The sequence below is a fragment of the Alligator mississippiensis genome, chromosome 1 (genome assembly GCF_030867095.1).
Source record: "Alligator mississippiensis isolate rAllMis1 chromosome 1, rAllMis1, whole genome shotgun sequence".
In the NCBI taxonomy this organism is placed as follows: domain Eukaryota; kingdom Metazoa; phylum Chordata; order Crocodylia; family Alligatoridae; genus Alligator; species Alligator mississippiensis.
In genome coordinates, this window is record NC_081824.1 from 29562242 (window position 1) to 29578179 (window position 15938).

At 46.8% G+C, this 15938-nt stretch overlaps 1 protein-coding gene across 2 annotated transcripts in view; it reads left to right on the top strand.

Annotated features, from left to right (window-relative positions):
* PDIA6 (protein disulfide isomerase family A member 6) overlaps positions 1-15938 on the top strand; it is a 39602-nt gene that overhangs the window by 562 nt on the left and 23102 nt on the right. Inside the window, exons 1-3 of one of the 2 annotated variants that reach the window (XM_014597321.3) lie at positions 8599-8759; positions 14450-14591; positions 15206-15263. In XM_014597321.3, the coding sequence (XP_014452807.2) occupies positions 8636-8759; positions 14450-14591; positions 15206-15263 (324 nt within the window). In that variant the 5' untranslated portion in view covers positions 8599-8635. Of the gene's footprint in view, positions 1-8598; positions 8760-14449; positions 14592-15205; positions 15264-15938 lie in introns of those variants that run through there. The other variant, XM_059729629.1, reaches the window with a different exon arrangement.

The window sequence follows — 15938 nt, forward strand, 5'->3', positions numbered from 1 at the left end:
GTTGGGCACAGAGCCCCAGGAGAGGGCGTTAGCAACACTTGAGAAGGCCCAGAGAGAACAGGAAGGGGCCAAGACGGGGATAGACCTGAGTTAACATCTGCGAGGCTTGGGCTGCGGTATTGGGGAGGAAAGGAGCCACAGATAGTGCCCCCTGGCAGCGGGGCAGTACCAGGGCAGCCTCCTGCTAATTAACACCAATTAATTAATTAACAACAAGGCATGGCAGGTGAGTAGGTGGGCGGTTGCCCCAGAGACAGGTGTGTGGGCCACATTAAGGGTGGCTCAGATCGTGTACCTGTTATCACTTAAGACCTGCAGAGGCACTTAGCAGGACAGACCCCTTGCCCAGTGGCATTCCTAGGGCAGTAGCAAACCAATAACTAACTCCAGAGCACCTCTGACAGTGCACGGCCACAAAAAAGGAAAGAACCCACTGTTGTAGGCACTGGGGTGAGGTTTTTAAAGTGTTCGAAAGACCTATATGCAGTGACTAACACAGTACTTAATCCAGGGGTGGGCAATTATTTGGAACCAGGGGCCACATAGGGAGATTTGATGAGTTGTTGCAGTGCCAGGGGAGCGGGGTGCTGACCCAACCCGCAACAACTCACTAAAACTCCCTATATGGGATGGGGCCACAAGTGAGGAGTAGTGTTTGGGAGCAAGACGAGCGTGCAAGGCCAGGATCACAGGGCAGGGGGTGGTCCCTGCCCTGTGAGGGGACCTGGGGTGCTGCCTGGGCACTAGGTCCTGGGAAGCAGCTGGAGGTGAGGGGAGGGAGGAGTGGGCAAGGAGCACGTGCAGCAGAGCTTCCCCAGGCACTGTGGTCTGCAGCGGAGCCCACAGCACTGTACATGGGGCAGAACCCCACCAGGGGCAGCCCACCATGTTCCAGCCCGCACCCATCAACCCAGCCCCACCAAGATGGACAACTTACTAGAGGGGCTGCTCCTAGTGCAGCTGCAGGCATCCAGGTGCTACTCCACTTCCCTTACCTCCAACCCCTGCTCCTCCTCCTGCTCCTGCTGTGCCAATCCAGGCCGAAAGGAAGCTTCAGTCAGGCAGCTCCTGCCCCAGCACACAGGACTCTGGCAGTAGCTCCCAATTGCTTTCCACCCACTCCATCTGCCTAAATACAAATCAAGGTGGAATAGGAAAAGCAGGGGAGTTAGTCAAATCTGCCTTTTCATAACTGAAAGATCATAGATCTAGGCCTGTGACATCTGCGGGAGATGCTCAGGACTTTGCAGGGTAAGGCTCAGTGTGAAGTCAACACTTGGAAGCATTTTCATGATCAACATTTGGAAATATAACATAGGCTAGAAGGCCCAGGTGTTTTCCGCAAGAAGCCCATGGCTTGCTTTCTCCTACGTTGTCATAGTCATTTTCAGTTTTGGCATGTGGCAGCTACCCAGGAGAGAAGTGACAACAGCTCTTACCAACTCCGGACACAGATTGCAAGTAGCTTTGATTAAATGAAGGTTACACTGCATGTGACTGATAGAGAAAATTCCCAATCCATTTTAAGGCAGAGTCTTGCTAGGAAAAGTACTGGAGAGTAACTGTTCATCCTGTGGGACACAAGGCATGATCGATTATATCTTTTAGCTTGTGTTCCATGCGTGTTTGTCTGGATGATAGATACATAAGGCTTTGCTCTTTGGTAGGTGGTTGTATTGTGGGAAATTTATCCACACAATGAAGTCTTCAGGAAACAGGCTATATGGACCTGGTCAAAAACTGTTTGCCTTGAGGTTTGCATCAAATGCTCAAATACAAGGAGAATCCCAACAATCTCAATCTCTGCTAGTTTTTTAATTGTTGCTTGTCTGGATCAAGTGCCATCTGTGGACTCTTATTTATCCAGGTACCTTTTGGTACAAGAGTAAGAAATCAATATCCTGTTAGCTTCCCAACATGATATCACTTTTGCTGTATTTCAAGATTCACTCACTTTTAAGGCCCAAAGAGGTCACCATATTACTAGTTCTGACATCCTCTATAATAGAAGCTACTGAATTTTATTCAGTAACTCCTATACTGTGTTACCATAAACTAAGGATCATTTAAACTTGGCAGACAAGACTATATAGCCTTTCTATGATCAGGACTTTGCAAGGTTAGGTACACACAGAGATGACCCAAGCAGGGTGCGGGTCCCAGGGCAAATCAGCCCATGAGGGGTCCCACCCCAACTCCGACCCCACGGGCCCTGGACCTGAAGAAGCTGCCGCTGCCATTGGCAGCGATGGCGGCAGCAGGCGGGGGTGTAGTAGCAAGTGGCTGGATGTGGAGCCACTGCTCTGCCCAGCTCCATGCCACCGCTGCTCCACCTGGCTCCACAGGGCCCCCCAGAGTGCGGGGCCTGGGGTGGTCGCCCCAATTTGCCCCCCTCAGGGACAGCCCTGGGTACACAATTAAGCTACAGTTACAGTTCCCTTAATAATTTCCCTTTCCAATAAGTGTTCCAGGTCCAGTTTGAGTCATCAGCAGGGATCCGGGTTTTCTGTTTCCCACAGAAAAATGTGGATTTTCTCTTTTAAAGGAGAAAAACCTGGGAAACCAGATTTCCAGCCTGCAAGGGGCTGCTTGGGGCTAGGGGAGGGGGAGGAGGGCAATCAGAGGCAGGAGGCATCACATGCATGTATGGTTGCATACATGCACGTGGCCTGCAGTGCAGCCAGCAGTGTGATGGAGAGCAGCACCCTACAGGTAAGTCCATGAGGGAGGCATAAGCAACATGTGGGGAAGCAGGGGGGCTAAGGCAATACAGGGAGGGGGTATGTGCCCCCCCAGATTTCTGCACCCAGGGGCTGCCCTGTGTTAGAGATGGATTCCTGGCCTTAACTCCCTCCGGAGGATGTGCCCTTTGACTAGAGGCATGAGGGCTCCAGAACATCTGAACTTTCCACCTCAATGGTATCAATGACCTCCTTATACCTATGGTATATGCACAGGGTGCATGATTCTTGAAGGGAAAGTGTTACCTGTTGGATCAAGTGCTGTGGGCAGAGTGCGAGTGATGAGTGTGGAGCAGATGAGGTGTGAGCACAGCATTGTGAGTGGTGTATGTTTTGAATGACAGTGATTGACAGGGTGTAGTGTAAAAGGTACCCAAGATATAGGTACAGAGAGTCTTCATGAGGCAATTTCATCATGACTTTGAGCTAGATCATGTGTCTGAGTGAGAGAACATGATTTGTGTGGAGACACCTGTCTCTCAGGTACCCGTCTCTCAGGTACCTATACTGATCGGAGCATGTCATGGTTCTGAGGCTCTGGAGCAGTGGATTATCACTACTGCCAAGTGAGTGGTCTGTGGATTTGGCTGCTAAGGAGATTTACCTGGAGAAAAGATGGTTCCAAGAGCCCATTTTCCCGCCCTACTATTAAAAACTGTGCCTTGTTTTTAATAATTAATTTGTGTGGCTTTAACTTCCAGTCATTGGTTCTAGATACACCTCCCTCTGATTAATTTAGAGAACCCCTAAGAAACTACTCTTTTCTCTCTGTGCAGATACTCATACGCCATAATCAATTAAATTTTGACTCTTGCACTGTGGGACGTTTCCTTCCTTCAAATCATTTTTGTGGCTCTTCTTTGCACCTTCTCCAAGTTTTCATATCCTTTGTACATTCAGACACCAAAAAAGAACCTGTAACAAGGTCCCACTCCAGAGGTGGTCATGATACCCCCCTCAGCCATTGTCAGCTTGGTTCTTTTGGGCAATCTTCCTTTTCATTTTCCTGCCACACCTTGATATATTTACCTTTTAGAAAAAGGGAGGCTCCCCCAGAGCTTCCCAAGCCCGATCTCAGACTTCTGAGCTCAAGTGTTTCCACTCTACACCTTAAGGGTTAATTACATGGACTCCATGCTCCCCAATACCCACATCCATGCCTCACAGATGCCATAGGGCACTTGTACACATGCTTGTGCTGCAGGCACATGCAGTTGTATAAGTGGCAAAATGCACGTCAGCACTGAGAAAATGGTGGCAGCACATTCAAAAGGCACCACCATCATTTTCTGCGCACTTACGCGCATTTCACCACTTTATAGGCAGCCATGCCTCACTCGACTGCCATTGAGATCTAATGCTGTGATCTGTTGAGCACCAGTTCTTGGGGCCTGACAGCTTGGCCTTGCTGACTCGTGTCAGCAGGGCATGCCCTCCATCTTGCCCACCACGTCTTGATCTTTTTAGTAAGAGGGGAAGGTTCTCAATGGTTTACACCTGCCCTCACAAATGCCTTGTTCCTTGGGGCTCCGCCTCCCCTTACACCCAGTTCTTACACCAACCAGATCTTATGGTCTAGCCAGGTTGTGCGCCATTGGATTACAGAATGGTGTAGTCCCCATGATTGGTCGATTAGTCGGGCTTCAGCCCGGTAACCAGTTTCAATAGGTTAGTGAAAGTCTTCTTCTGCCGTTTCGTGGCAGTCTAGGGATTTGGCGTGTCAAACTGCCTGTGTCTAGGTTCCTCATTAAATGTCTGTTAGCCCATTAATCACTGGGCTATTTTGACTATACCCAGCAGGGCCAATCTGTCGGGCCCTTACATTTCTTTCATGTGGTGTCACTAACCCTCAACACAATTACGGGGCCCTGGACCCCTTCCTGGAATGGACTCACAGTTCATTGCTCGTGCTGCTCCAGCAAAGCAAACAGTGTCTCTCAGCACCTCTGTATCATGCCATCTTTTCCTTCTTGGTTTGGTCCTGGTCCCTTTGTCCTGAGGCTCCTCCAAGCCTCCAATCAGGCAAGCAGGCTCCACTTTGCTCCCTTCACCCCTGCCAGGGCACTCCTTGTCCAGGTCAAAGGCACCCCTTAGTCCAGGCCAACGGCTGTGCTCCTGGGCCTCTGTTTCATCTTCAGCTAGCATGGGGTGCATCTTTATGACATCAGCCACTGTGTGCTGGCCAACCCAGATCCGGCATGAGCTGGTAAAGTGAGGCAGCTGTGGTGCCGGGAACTCTCCAGACTGCATCACCATCACCTTCCCCGGTAAGTCTCCTCTCCCGGGGAGAGCAGCTGCCCCAATGTTCCATGCCTGAGGACTAATAAGGGTGCTTCTGGGGGCCTCGTCACCCCTATATGAGTTGTCAGGGTACTCCCTACTAAACAGTCTTACTGATCAGTATTCAGAGGTAAATCATATCCCTAGTTCTGCTTATTGTTCCCATGTTTATATATGTCATAATAGTTATTTTGGCATAATATTTCAGTTGTAGTTTGTATTTGTCTACTGTGACCTTTAAAACCTTTGCAGTCACTGTTCACTACAAAACCACCCATTCTGTCAGTAGGGCTTATGTTCTTTGTTCTTAGATATAGTTTACTTTGAATTTGATTGTATTCAAACATATTTTAATGGGTCTAGCCAAGAAATCCAGATCATTGTTCTGTCCTCTGTGTTATTTAGGGTTGTGCAAAACAGCACCATTCTGCTTCAACTTCCGTTCCAACGGAACAATGTTTCATTTTAAGTTTTGTTTCAAAAGCACTGTTCCATTTTGTTTCGTTGAAACTGTTTTGCCATTTCAACACCATTTTAATGTCTTGCCCATAGGCAATAATGGGGGAATGAAACTGCCTATAACTTTGTCATTTTTTTCCTGATACAGATGAAGCTTACAGGGATGGTAGCCCCTTCTGAGAGCATGAAGCCTGCCAAGTTTCAAGGAGATAGGTGCAGAGGTTTCTGGGAAACTGCACCTCAAGGTGTTGACAATCAAAACTCCTGTCACTTGATGACTGCGACAGCCTCCTGTCATCCGGCCCACAGATCCAAGGGCCCGCATCCCCAGGAGAGCTGCGGGGCTGTGCCAGACTCCTCCCCCGGGTGCAGGCCCCAATCTATCTGCCGGATGACAGGAGGCTGCTGCTGCTGGCTGGGACCGGTGCTGGGCACAGCCTGCACCCAGCACCGAAAAGATTGGTGGTGCTGCTAGCCCCAGTTGGCAGCAGCAGCCTCCTGTCATCTAGCAGGCAGATTGGGGGCCCACCCACAATCCTGGGAGGGCTGCGGGGGGCTGTGCCGGATTCCTCCCAGGGGTGCGGGCCCATAAGTCTGGCTTCAAAACTCAAATCATTTCAAAACTTTTGAAACATTTCAAGTGCTTTGTTTCGTTTCAAAGCTGTTTTGAAGGCTTTTGTTTCATTTTGATTTTGCTGTTTTGAGCTCAAAATGCATCAAAACAGCTTTGAAACGAAACACCCGGTGAAATTTTGCACAGCCCTATTATTTATCACTCCACCAGTGGTTGTGCCATGGCCTAATTCTTATCAGCAGTGATTTTATATTTGCTTCTAGACCACTGATAAAAAGATCAATTGCCCATGTGCTTAGAAACAATTCCTATAGTACGCCACTAGGAACAGTCCCATTTAATGATTCTGTGCGGACTACTTTTTGAGATCCGCTGGTTAGCCAAGTCTTAATCCAGTTCACATATGTTTGTTTAATGTACATTGCTAGGTTTTTTAAGTGTCATGCTGTATTAGATCAAGTGACTTAGTAAGTCTATAAAGTTTTACCTGTACTGTTATCAATCAAACCTATTGAATCATCAAAAATGAAATCAGGTTTGTCTGGCAAGACCTACTGATATCTTGCGTAAAAATACCCTTTAATTCCTTGTTCCCTGAATCCATTTTACCTTTTTGAATTTTGCCTGGGATTGATGTCAGACTAACCAGTCTATAATGACCCAAGTTATCCTGTCTGCCCCGTTTCGAAAATTGCCACAGCATCAGAGAAACCTGGATGCCCCTCCCCTTACAGAACAATGGGAAGGACCCAGTAAGTTTTTTTTTATTAAACTTCTGCTGACTCTGTACTAATTATGAACACGTATGCTTGGAATCCTGGCTGAAACGCATCTACCCTCAAACAAGGGTACTATGTCCCTTGAAAAGTTGTACTGGCATCATGTCAGCTCCTGGTAGCTTTCACCTGCCTTGCATAAAATGAAAAAACAGCAACCAACTTGATATTTTGTAAAGAAACATATCCTGCAAAGATGACAGGCCCAGGTATGCAAAATTAGTTATTAATTTAGAGCAGTGGTTCTCAACCTAAAAAGGTTCTCAAACCACTGCTCTAAATTAATAAATATTTCACTGGGGGCACATCTACACATGCAATTAATGCGCAGCAGTAAACTCCAGCACATATCATGCTGGAATTTATTGCTTCCAGGTGCCCAGGACCTGAGCTGACCCCAATGGGGACCAGCCTGCCTGACCAGGGCTGCTCCCACCCAGCTCAATGTGCTGTGGAGGGGCTGGCTGGGGCAGGAAGGTGCTTCAGCGCAGACTAGCTGGCAGGCTACCCCCACACTGAAGCACCCTCATGCCCCAGCCAGCCCTGTCAACCTCTACACCTGTATTGCTGCTGAGTAAATAATTCCTGGTAAAATAGCACTTGTGTTTACAAGTATTAACCTATAGCAGAGTTAATTAGTTTACTCCATCCTACTAAATAACACTGTATGTATAGACATTTATTGTGGAGCTAATTAGGTAACTCCACAGTAAATGTCTCTTGTAGACGTGTCCTGGGACAATCACTGGGATGTAGAATATCCCAGTAAAACAGAAGTGGCCACATTTGTTTCCCATTGTGCAGTTTTGACCCAAAACCTGCTAGGCTCCAGCTGGCTGCTGAGGCTGGTGCTAGGTGGGCAAAATGTGGCCTGGGGGCCGAATTTATATTATATCAGTTAGAAAATTAATATTTATCTGCCCCTGGTTGCCTGTCATGCGGCCCTCGATGGCTTGCCAAACTCAGTAAGTGGCCCTCTGCCCAAAATAATTGCCCACCCCTGTGCTAGGTTGTCCCAGCACATGGGAGGCAGGATGCATCAGGCCTCATGGGTTTCTGAGCATAAGCAGGGATCCTTGTTTTCTCCAATTTAAAAAAAAAAAAAAAAAAAAAAAATCAGGAATTTTTTTAAAGTAACCCCATGCCCACGTTTTTCCATGATGTAAATGAAACACCACTAATATATCTAGATATCTAGTGGTGTTTCAATTTAATTATGAAAAAATGTTGATGTGGGGTTACTTTTTTCAACCAAAAATTGAGGATTTTTTTAAATCGGAGAAAACCAGGATCCTTGAAAGAGGCTACATTTGTTCACGTGTCACACGCTTGCAGGGGGCTGACTGTATGGGGTGGTGCTAGCGCTGGCTGTGCACGTGGGCGCTGGCTGCACATGGGTGCTGGTGGCAGCTCTGCAAGCAGGCGCTGGCTCTGCGTGGGTGCAGGTGCTGACTGCGCGTGGGTGCGGGCACTTGCTGTGTGTGTGCGTGCAGGCGCTGGCTTTGCGGGGGTGCTAGCATTGGCTCTGTCGGGGGCTGTTGGTGCTGGCACTGGCTGTGTGGTGCCAGCCCTGGCGCAGGTTGCGTGGGCCCTGCCTACGTGCGGGGGGTAGCGGTGGGCACCGGACCCCACAGCAGGCAAGAAACACCGCGAGGCTGCCGCCAGCAGCTTAGCCCCACCCAGCGTGACGTCAGCCGGCCCCGCCCTGGCGCCCGGCGCCGCGCTGGCCCCGCCCCTCTACTGGGCGCTGCGCTGACCCGGCCGCCTCCCATTGGCTATGCAAATGAAGGAGCCCCGTGCCGCCAATGAGCAGCGGCCACGGCAGAGAACTGGCCGCCGCGTGCGCTGGTAGCAGCAGCCGGGCCGGCACACGGGCTACAGCCACTGCCACCGTCATGGGCGCGCTCGGCGCGGGCCGCCTGCTCCTCGGTAGGGCCCGGCGCGGGGGGTCAGGCCGGCCAGGCTCCGGCGGGGGCAGGGCAAGGTGGGGTCTCGTGCGCGGCTCCTCGGGCAGCAGGGAGCTGGTGATCCCGGCGCACAAAGCCGCTGGCCAGGCCGGGTCTGGGGCCTAGTGCTTACAGCGCGCGGGCAGGGTCGGCCCGCCACGGGCAGCTGGGTCGAGTCGGGGCGCTCTTGAGAAGTGCTGGGGCGAAGTTACGTCGCCCCTTCCGTGCGCTGGGCAGGAGGCAGCTTAGGGGTGTCTTGAAGGGTCCGTTCGGGCGGAGCGGAGACTGGACGGCGCGGGCGGGCGGGCGGGAGAGCCTGAGGTCGCGGGCGCAGAGCAGGTGTCCTGCGAGCGTGGTGCAGTTGCACAAAAAGCGGCCATCCACTGAGATGGAGTGAACTTTTTCCACAGGTGAATTGACCCATGTCGCGGCTTAGCAGTGTCGGGGTGACTGTGTGCCACCCGGTCAAGCCCCTGAACGCACCTGCTTTTGTAACGCTGTCATGGTCAGGCCCTTGTGATGGAGAGGCAGTTCACCCTGTTAGTCTGAAGGCGGAGATGCACCTTCTAGACCAGCTAAATTGAACATGCATAAGTTTTTATCCATTTGATGAAGTGAGCTCAAGGGCACAAAAACTGGTGGCTGTCTGATGTAGTTACTAGTCTATAACAGTTTTTCTCGACCTTCCTAAGACTTGAGGCACCCATTGGAAAATACCAGTTTTCAGTCTTCATTACTTATTTTTGCCTGCAGAAAAATAATAGCAGTTTTTTTTCTGTTGCCAAGTACTCGGATAAACCACAACTTTGGATTTCTATTTGAAATATCTGGATTTATCTTGTGAATCTGGTTTGTAAACCTAACCATTGTGTCAGGTATCCAGGTTGTAGCTGTATTGGTCTAGAGGAAAAAGCTATCTGGGCTCGTGGTAGAGGTGATATCTTTTATTAGACCAACAATGTTTTTGCAGAAAAGAAACTTTTGCAAAAAAAACCCCTCTTTTTGGTCTAATCAAAGATATCACCTCTACCATGAGCACAGATTGAGTGCCACACAATGATTAAAGCAGTGGTATCCTTGACAGGATCTCAAGGAGCCCCAGGGTGTGTTGGCACCTGGCTGAGAATCACTGGTCTATAAGATGCATTTTTACTCTGCTTTATGGCTGTTACACACAGTAGCAAGGAGGACAAAGACCCCACCCATCTGTATCAAAGGTCCTTTTTTTTTTTTTTGTCCAGGGCCTTTCGTGGGGTAGGAGAGTATCGTGCTTAGATGATTAAGTTCCCTTACGCACAATATGCAGAATAGAATCGGGGCTTGCCTTTCTGGGAATCTTAAGTATTTTTTTAAACTGTTGGCTGTAGAGCATGTTAGCAGAACTGATACCATCACAGCTGGAAATAACATTTAGGAGTTCAAGTAGGTCAAATATTAAGAGAGACTGCTTAATCCTAGTGACCACTGCCCTAAATTTCCTCCTTGAAGAGTGTCAAAGAACAGCATTGTGACAGTGAATCCTGCTGTGAAGATTTGTAATAGTAAAAAATGAGAACTCTGCCTTCAGGTTACTTGCAAATATCAGAGGACTTGAGGCATGCATGTTCCCTAAACAACAGGAAAATCAGAAATGTAACTGTCTTGGTTAAGTGGCAGGATTAAAAACATGCTGAATTCAAATTGGGAATTTCTCTTGGCAAATGGAAATCTTGAATGAGAACAACAAAAACAAGTTGAAACCATAGAAGATAAAATACAAGAGAACATTTGAGGAAAGGTGAAAGACAAATGCAGCTTGACTATTTTAAGAGAGGAAGTAAGTGCTGAGAATTGCTCTTGCTTCCTGTATGGAAAAAATACCAGTCGCCTAGCTGCTTTAACATGCACTTCAGTTGGTTGTCAAATAGTGGTAATCCATCATTTCCAAATAGCAACATTATACTGGAGAGTCATTGCTTTTGGTAATGCAAAGCATGTTTTGAGCTGTTTGCTTGTAAACCAAATTTTGTCTTGTATCACCAGTGAGTGTTGGGGTGGGTATGTTGTTTTCCTGGCTGTCCGTAACTGGAATCTAGTACACCAGGGAGATTGAGAGAATCTCTTTTTATCAGAAAGCAGTGTGTTATGGATAGGGGGAGGAAGGACAGAACCCAGATAATCCTTTTTCCACTTCAGAAAACCTTCCCTTATAGGTATCTGTGAAAACAAAATGTGCAGCTTTTTTCTACCTTTATTAATAGTTTGCCTTCCAACACATCTACTACTTTTCTCTTAGAATCAGTGCACTATTTCCAGGTGGGTTTAGGATCCTGTACAGCTAGACTTTTAACAAGCAGTGGGATGCTTTGACTAAACAGTACCATGTAAGGCAAGATCCTCCTTCAGAGCCAATCTGGGTATAATGTACAGCAACATGTGCATCAGACTTTCTTGCAAGACTGTCCTTCTATTGGATGGTTATGACAGAACCTGCCAGTAAGGAAGGTTCTCTTTTGAATCTCTGTCGACTGGTATTTAGCTTTTTTTTGCCATACAGCAAAGTTTTCTATTTAATGCAGTTACAGCTCTTCTTATGTCTCATTCATTTCTATTCTAAAGCAAACTTACAAAGTAGTTTGGAGATCTTTGTGGTTTGCATTTTGCAGATGTTTGAGTTTTCCTGAATTGGATACCTGTAGGAAGCAATTTTATGGTTGAATGTTCTACTGAAGGCAATTTTCAATTGTAAGGAATAATGAATCATGCTGTTATGTCAGAGTTCTCCATCCATTGAGCATAAAAAACTATTGTAAGACTGAGTGAATTTCACAATGAACTTACATTTCCTGAAAATACATCTAAACTCAGATAAATTAGAATCTCCACTTAAGAAAAGGCTGAGAAATGAAAGAGTAGTTGAATAAATTCAAAGAATTCCACTTTTGATCCTAATCTGGCACAGGTATCTTAGGGGTATTAACAGCATAGAACCTTTTACCAGTTATACTGAGCTCAGCTCCTTGAAAAAATTTTGCTTTTCCCTTGGACAGTTCTGATGTGCCTCCTGCCTTCTCAGTGTCTTAAACCCGCAACTGAGGGCAGCTGTTACTGTAGGTCACAGTGAGTCACTGCAGCAGTGTGAGTTGTGTGAGAGTGCTACGTGTGTGTGAAGGGAGGGATCTGCTCTTTCATGTGAATAAATGTGCTCAAACCAATCCGAGTGGTTAAAAACTGAGATTTTGGGTTTTTTTTTTAAGTCTAGAAAGGGATCCCTCTGAGTCAATGGGTATAGTGGACAGGGGTTTAGGAGAGTTGTGTTCTGATCAGCTTTCTTGGCAGAGAAGGAGTGACATGCCTGTCTGCAAAATGAAGTAATGATACTGACCTCTATAAAGTGTTTTGAGATGAACTGATGAAAAGGTAGATAAATATTAGAGCTGGGTGGTATTCTGGCCTTGGCTGATCACATGTACACTGTGGGCCATCGATTGTTGTCATCACTAAAACAAATTTGCCAGAACAATGGCCAATCCTCATTTTTGAAACACTCCAGCTGGAGAATTCCCCACTACCCCTCCTAGCTTGTACCAATGGTTAGTCACCTGGTGCACTACTCGGATTCAAATGAAAAATGAAGTATGTGGCTTTGATCTGGTTCCCTCCGGCTCCTACTATGCCTTTCTCTGATAAATTAATCCCATATTTACTTGAATATAAGATGAGGTCTTTTTTTTTTCTTTTTTTTTTTTTTTTACCCCAATCAGCATGTGGAAAATAGCTCCCCATCTTATGATCACATTCAAGGAAACCCCATTAAATACTCTGGTAGCAGTTTAATGAAAGGCAAAAGCAGCATGTGCTCAGTAATGGAAACCCACTAAGAAGTCCAATGCAGTCTACACTGAGCGTGACTATAAAACACCTGGCCCACATTGGGTAAACATACTGATGGGAGCCTACCACAAAGATAGGTTAGTACATTCCACCTGAATGAAATCTGTGGTAGTGTCCATTGTATATAGTCCCCTCAGTGTCAAGTCTTTTTCGAGTCATGGTGAACCACAGCACTGAATACATTCTGACTCCCTCTTCACTCCCATAGCTGAGCTGCACCTTTCTTTCCTATTTCCAATTATTTACGTTTCTTCACCAGCCTTAAATGTCTGGCAGACATTACCCAGAAACTCTCTGTTGCCCTCTCTCTTAGCCTGTTGTATATGATTAGTGTGGCCCTGCCCTCTGTGAGGGAGAGCCGGACCAAGTTGCCCTGCACCTCATCTGTATATAAATTTTATCAGTTATCACAAGTGCGGGCTGAAGCAGCGTGACAGGTCTTTGCCAACAGTACCTGTGCTAAAACTTGCAGTAATTGCATCAGTTTTGCCTGAACTTAGTCTATGGTACATTGGTATCTGTAGTAACTTGCTTATATGCAAATTTTGCCTCTCACTTGTGCTCCGGAAGAGCAGGTCTGACAGTAAAGAGTGGGGGAAAGAAGTTGTCGCGGGGGGAGAAGAGGGGAATGCCAAGAGCAAGAAAGCCTCTTGACTCTGCCTCCCCCCCCCCCCCCCCCCCCCAAAAAAAAATTATTTTCCCTCCTGTATTAGGGGATGGGGGACAAATTCATGGCAAACCTCCATTAATTAGGTTATATACCTGGCAAATGATAAGTTTATGAATTTTTCCACATATAGAATCTGATTATTGGGGGCTTGACTTATATTCAAGTAAATGCAGTGTCTGGTGTCTCTGAATTGTGAAGATGTTTCTAAATAAACTTTTTCTAAATAAGATGACTCCATCTTCTTTTTTGATAAGCCAAAAAGACTTGAGTTACTTAAGTCTTTCACTGTAAAGATTTTTTTCCACCCTTTGAATAATAAGGCTCCTGTTTGTTCCCTTCCTAATTTTTCAGGGAAATAAGGTGCCACCCTTCCATCACCTAACAGCTTGCAGAGTTGCTCAGGGCTTGTGGATTGTGTATTTTATTCCATGGGTGCGACCCAGAAGCTGCATTGTAGTCAGTTTTCATCCCAATAATATAGGTTCAAGAGCCCTTTAGGAGTAAGAATGGGAGAAGCTCCAGCCTTTCTTCCTCCTGTTCTCCTTTGACTTCAGTCCAGAACTGAATATAGCAACTCCTGGTTCCAGATCAATGTAGCTTAAAGCTGTTTAGCTAGCATGTTGCAGTGTTGGGGGAGAGCAGAAAGATCTTGCTCATGTACCCTTTAAGTCATGTTGTTGGATAAGGAACATGGTTGGCTGATTCTGTAGTTGCCTTGAGACCCTGAGGAGGTCCTGCATACTTCCAGAATGTGCACTCAAAGGCCTTGCCTGCTTGCACTACTCTGTATGCACAGGTGGTTGCAGTGGCTCTTGTAAGTAAACCCAAATGCCTTTGAGGAAGTTTATAGGCCAGCACAAATTTGAGCCCCTTTGCTAGGATATGTTGGAAAGAACAGCATGTGTTGTCCAAACTTGTGTATTCCTGGCCATATGAGTTTGGGTTTCTTTGTATGCAAAGGGGAAGAAAAATGATGCATCATGCCTCGGCTTTCCTCCTGGCAGACTTGGGCTTCTTGCCATTTTCATTTTTGCTGCTAAAAAAAAAAAAAATATGGGGGAGTGACATGGCCATGAATTTAGGAACCCACTGATATTTTTAATGGGAGGATAATTTGTGTTTTGTTCTAGGAGCTTTGAGCTGTACATTCTTCCTGGCAGTTAACAGTTTATATTCCTCCAGTGATGATGTGATAGAGCTAACACCGACAAATTTCAACAAGGAAGTCCTTCAGAGTGCCAGCTTGTGGCTGGTAGAGTTTTATGCACCATGGTAAGTGTTACGGCTGTAGTGCTAAGCAAAATCCTAGCCGGCTCTTTTAGAAGAGGGGTGACTGACTTCTATAATCAACCGGCTTTCTTTTCACTCTTGTATCATGGAAGAATGCCAAAGGTGACTCGCTGGTTGATCCAAGATTTCCCTTCAGTTTCTGGCATACATCTCACTTGATATCTTTGTGGCCAGCAACATTTCTCTAAATGTTGCCCTTTTCAGAGTTAGACTTTTGAGTCAAATAAATATTTATTAGGCTTCTGAAAGCATAGGAACGTAATATGCCAAACATGGTTTGTGTGTGCATGCTTTCATAGGTACCTGAAAGAGAACACTGTTTCACTGTTTGGTTTTGGTGCTAATCCTTGCAAACCAAAAAGGGCCACATACAAGTCTTAACTTTGGAAGGTTTCTGGGTAGACATGAAGCAAGGAAGTGACGTTGTGTTGACTTGGTGTTCCACCTAATAATGGGTAAAAACACAGGCCACTTGCAAAAAAAAATAATTTTATTCTTGCATATTTGCCTCTTCCCAAGTTCAAACTGACTAGATTTCTTAGATAGTATAAACTCTTTCATAGAACATCTTGGTTAAAAATTGTTTTTCCCAAAAGGTGTGGTCACTGTCAGAGACTCACTCCTGAATGGAAGAAAGCGGCCACAGCATTAAAGGTAAGTCTTACATTTCCCCAGACTTGTACTGAGGTGTGGGGATTGGTTTTCGTCTGTTGTCATGGAAACAGACAGTAAATTTAAGGTTACATTTGCAAAAGTCCTACTTGCCTGGGTCGGGAAGTGGCCACTGACAGTAGGCCTGCGTGAGTCGGCAGCGAGCCAGTCTGGCTTCGGATCCGGCCGCTTCAGATGGCAGTGATCCGATCCAGAGCTCTGGACCGGGTTTCCGCCTTGATCTGGCCAAGGCGGCCCCGAAGCTTGGAGCCGCCTCAGAGATCCAGCCATAGAGTATAATGGGGGAATCAATAAAATATCTATAACTTTTTTTTGTTTTTTGTCTGCTTTGGATGAAACTTGCAGGGATGGTAGCCTCTGCTGAGAGCATGAAACCCGCCAAGTTTCAAGAAGATCGGCGCAGGAGTTTGGGGGGAACTGTACCCCAAATTTTGAAAGCCAAACTCATGTCATGGCTGTGTGTTACACCACAGGGGGGTGAAAACTGCAGGGGTGGTGGCCCCTGGTGAGGCCACAAAGCCTGCCAAGTTTCAAGAAGATTGGTGCAGGGGTTTGGAAGGAACTGTACCTCAAGCTGCAGACAAGCAAAACTCATAACATGGTTGACCCTGCGTGTTAAGGTGCTGCGGGGATGGTGGCCGCTACTGAGGCCACGAA